The sequence below is a fragment of the Terrapene carolina genome, unplaced genomic scaffold, assembly GCF_002925995.2.
Source record: "Terrapene carolina triunguis isolate 2854851 unplaced genomic scaffold, T_m_triunguis-2.0 Scaffold771, whole genome shotgun sequence".
Classification (NCBI taxonomy): Eukaryota; Metazoa; Chordata; order Testudines; family Emydidae; genus Terrapene; species Terrapene triunguis.
In genome coordinates this window covers 859,029-863,734 of record NW_020665122.1, presented here as the reverse complement: position 1 = coordinate 863,734, position 4,706 = coordinate 859,029, and the positions used below count along the sequence as shown (strand labels likewise).

At 51.4% G+C, this 4,706-nt stretch overlaps 1 protein-coding gene across 1 annotated transcript; it reads left to right on the top strand.

Moving 5' to 3' along the window:
* The first annotated feature begins 733 nt into the window (after positions 1-733).
* LOC112115181 (chemokine-like receptor 1) lies at positions 734-1,994 on the top strand. Its single transcript, XM_029913656.1, has one exon. It carries the CDS (start codon positions 768-770, stop codon positions 1,857-1,859), a length of 1,092 nt encoding a protein of 363 aa, XP_029769516.1. The 5' UTR covers positions 734-767; the 3' UTR covers positions 1,860-1,994.
* Positions 1,995-4,706: the final 2,712 nt, after the last annotated feature.

Sequence of the window (4,706 nt, the reverse complement as noted above, 5' to 3'; positions counted from 1 at the left end):
CATGGACATCTTCAGAGAACTATCCACGATGACTCCAAGATCTTTTTCCTGACTTGTTGTAGCTAAATTAGCCCCCATCATATTGTATGTACAGTTGGGGTTATTTTTTCCAATGTGCATGACTTTACATTTATCCACATAAAATTTCATTTGCCATTTTGTTGCCCAATCACTTAGTTTTGTGAGATCTTTTTGAAGTTCTTCACAGTCTGCTTTGGTCTTAAATTTGTCTTGCTTCAACTTCCAGCCATAAGGTCTTGTTAGGCTTTTGGTTGCTAGACCAAAGAGCTCATGGTCAAATATTTGTTTTCCATGTAGGTACTTATAGACTGGAACCCCTTCAACTTCACCCCTTCAACTTCTCTTTGTTAAGCCAGACAGACGGATTTCCTGGAATTTCTCACTATAAGGCAGGTGTTCCAATATTTGAATCATTCCCATCACTCTTCTCAGAGTCCTCTCCAATTTATCACTGTCCTTGAGTTTGACGACTTTGACCTAACGCAGTGACTGGGAAATAAGTACGTTAATTTACTGGTTAGGGGCCAGGAGAGTATCTTGGTCCCCTTTCTCTATCATCACCGAGTGTAAATGTGGTGCAACAGAATACAGGAGTCCCACATTCCCTTGGCCCTTCTGAAGGGTGGTGTTCCCTCCAAGTCACTGGCTGGTCGGGAGGTTGCCAGGGGAGATAACTAATGGAGGAGTTGTGTTGGTGTCTGACAGGTGGAGAAAGAGGTAAGACGGAGAAAATTGAAGACATCCCCATGGCTGTGAAGGGCACCTCTCTCCCCACAACTCTGTTGGATGTCTTCACCGCCTCCTATTATGATGACTCTAGCGACAATCATGAAGATGCGGACCGGAAGAAAGCGCTCCTTAATAGCATGCACGTGGTCTCCATGGTCATCTATTCTATTGCCTTCGTGCTGGGAGTGACGGGCAACGGGCTGGTCATCTTCATCACCGGCTTCCGGATGAAGAGGACGGTCAACACCATCTGGTTTCTCAACCTGGCCGTGGCCGACTTCATCTTCACCTTCTTCCTCCCCTTCAGTGTGGCCTACACAGCCCTTGGCTTCCACTGGCCATTTGGAAGGGCATTCTGTAAGCTCAACAGCACTTTGGCCTTCCTCAATCTCTACGCCAGCGTCTACCTCCTCATGGTCATCAGCATAGACCGCTGCATCTCCGTAGTGCGCCCTGTGTGGGCCCAGAACCACCGCACACCCCGCCTGGCTTTCCTGGTAGCCTTGGGTGTGTGGGTCGTGGCCTTGGCCTTGTGTTCTCCAAACCTATACTTCCGCCACACGGATCCCTCCCCAGACAAGAAGAACATCATCAACTGCTACAACAATTTCGACACGGCCGGGGAAGGGGCCACCGAGGAGCAGAGAAGAAAGAGGATAAACACTAACCACCGGGCCATGACCATCAGCCGCTTTATCTTAGGCTTCCTTATCCCCTTCACCGTCATCGTGTGCTGCTACGGTGCCATCTTGGCCAAGCTAAAGAGGAACCAACTGGCCCGATCTGGGAAGCCCTTCAAGGTCATTGCCGCTGTGATAGTGGCTTTCTTCCTCTGCTGGCTCCCCTACCACATCTTCTCCTTCCTGGAGATGAACCGGACACCCAGCCTGGACACCGCCCTCATTGTCGGCCTCCCCTTGACCGCCAGCCTGGCCTTCATCAACAGCTGCCTCAACCCCATCCTCTACGTCTTCATGGGTCAGGACTTTAAGGAGAAGCTGCGCCGCTCCCTTTTCTCAGCTTTCGAAAGTGCCTTCAGCGAGGAGGCCGCCAGCACCACTGCGAACACGAAGAGCAAGTCCACAGACACGGACTCCCAGGTCTTCTAGGCACCGTGCGTCTGCTGAGAGCTGGGAACCTCAGCCATGTTCGGCCAGAACCTCTCCCCCACATCAACAGGGGCAAAATTGACCCAATGAACTCCACCCTTCCATAGACATGATTCCCCGCTCAGCTCTGCTTGTGTTGATATACCCCTGCCAGGGATGGTCTCGGTTCGCATGGTCCTGTCTGTTGCGAATTATACCTATAGGTCACGCGCAGTTCGAGTCTAGGCTGAGGCACATGAACCAAGTCCACGACTGCAGAGTATTACAGAGATAGCAAGTTTATTACACTCAAGCGTGGTGCCCCCCCTGCTAATCAGGAGGGGGACCCAGACAGTCGGTTACACAAAGATTATATACCTTTTAGCAGTGCATGCTACCCTCATGCATCGTAACTTTTGGCCAATGAATAAGCCGTTTACTTGTCTCTCACCTATCCTAACTAAGCATCTCCCTCGTGCTGGCTAGCGTTACAAGCCCCTGAGCTCATGCACAAGCCCCCTCTCCTCCTCCTCCTCAAGGCCATATTGTCTGAATTAGCTGGCATTCCTTCCTTTTACTGTTTCCAGATGTTCCTTTCTCCCCTTCCCCATTTTCCAGTATGTGATGTGCTCGCTTCTAGCTAATGGCGGGCCCAAACCAAAATGGAGTCACTCATGCTAACTTTCCCCAACATGTCTTGCCATGGGAGAAGAGGCTTGAAAGACTCTTGAGGTTCCTTCTAACCCTACATTTCTGTGAACAGATGCTTCCGTCTGGATGGATAGAAGCCAACGAAGAACAAAATGCCATCACGTGGTGGTGGGATCCTTCGCTGATTTCTCTGTAGTAAATGCATTCAGCAAGCATAACTTGAGCAGCGTTTTCTATACCCAAGAGTGATTTGGGGGGCAACCAGCTGGAGAGATCTAGTGTTCAGAGGGACTTTGTTGAAATGACGTCTCTTTAAAACGGCTCCATTTGGTCTCTGAGAACAGACACTGAAACCTTGGCTTTTCTCCTTTCCTCCTTAATAGCGTGTCGCTCGGTTTCTTAATTAACAGAGTTTTATTGTAAGCTGAGGCTGTACGAAATAAAATGCTGGTGCTTGCAGATCCTTGGAGCTGGGAATTGTATCTGAATGGGGGATACAGCCAGGATAATAGAGACAATAGAGTTGTGTTGTAGAAAGGTTCTGGTGTCTTCATTAAAAAAAAGACACCTTAGAATCATAGAATATCAGGGTTGGAAGGGACCTCAGGAGGTCATCTAGTCCAACCCCCTGCTCAAAGCAGGACCAATTCCCAACTAAATCATCCCAGCCAGGGCTTTGTCAAGCCGGGCCTTAAAAACCTCCAAGGAAGGAGATTCCACCACCTCCCTAGGTAAAGCATTCCAGTGCTTCAACACCCTCCTAGTGAAATAGTGTTTCCTAATATCCATAGTGTTATCCTTCTCAATAAGGGGTGAATTGTTCACTATAAGGGGGGATTCTCTGTAGGGGAATTTATTTAATTATGGGGAGGGTCACTCAAAGGGATTATGAGCTCATTATCAGAAGTTATCACTATAGTAAAAGATGACTTGTTTGGAAATAGAGCTCTGAGAGGGGAGTGGGGCATAGTGGGTTAGAGTTGGGGGAGGCTGACGGGGGAGAGGCTGGGAGCCAGGACTCCTGGGTTCTATCCAAAGCTCTGGGAGGGGAGTGGGGTCAAGGGTTACAGCAGGCTGTGGGTGGGGACTTGGAGGCAGGAGTCCTGTGTGTGATTACAGGGCAGGTCGCTTTTTTGAGGCGGGCAGGGAGGGTGTGAGGGATCGCAAACAGCTGGGAACTGGACAGAAGGGATCCAGGGGAGGAAAAGCTACCCGAGACACATGATGGTCCAAGGACAGGGCCCTGGGGTTGGTCAGTGTCACCGTCCTGTCTGATGGCACCAAATTGCTGCCACTTAGTGGCCAGATGCCAGGATAGGCCAAACCAGATCCTTCTTTGTCGCCTCTGGACCGCCAGATGCATCAAACCTTCATAATGGTGGGATTTAAAACCCGGTTGGGAGCGGGGATGTGACAAGCACTAACTCCTGTACAAATAGAGTTAATGCACAAGGGACACCCAGGTCTAACTCACTGGACCCCACTCCCCTCCCAGAGCTGAGGAGAGAACCCCCTGCTCTACCCACTAGATGCTATTCCCATTCCCGGAGCTGGGGAGAGAACCCAGGCGTCCTGGCTCCCAGTGATAGTCAGAAGGGCCAGTCTCTGGCTGCAAGAGAGCACAAGGCCCATCCTCCTCCCGCTCTGGGTTGGACAGACTGACAGACCGCAGAGCAGCCGGACCAACGCCCTGACTCCTTCCCTGTCAATGTTCCCACCTCCCCATGGCAGCGCTCGACTCCCTGCCAGCCGCCTCCCCCTCCCTGTGTCAGCCTGGCCCAGACTGGTACAGGGGCCAAGACACAGAACTACCATCACTGGATCAGCCCTATGGGCCCATCTAGCCTGGTATCCCGCTCCCTCCCTGACTACCTGGATCAGGCCTATAGGCCCATCTAACCCTGCACCCCGCCCGCTCCCTTCTGCCCCAAATCAGTGTCATGGGCCCATCTAGCCTGATATCGTGCCCTCTCCCTGACTCCTAGATCAGGCCCATGGGCCCACCTAACCCAGTATCCTGCCCCCTCCATGACTACCTAGATCAGGCCCATGGGCTCAGCCAACCTGGTGTCCTGCCCCCTTATTTAATGCCCCTTTTTGCAGCCCTAGAGCTTGGTAACCAGATGCAAAGCCGCAGTTCTGGGCTCCTGAAGGCCTGGTAGGTTTCTCAGCACTGGACAGCTCCACCATCTCCGAGCACATGGCACTAAAACTTAC

Excerpts from the sequence above, each read along its gene's own strand:
- LOC112115181 (XM_029913656.1), top strand. The coding sequence starts at position 768 with ATGGCTGTGAAGGGCACCTCTCTCCCCACAACTCTGTTGGATGTCTTC.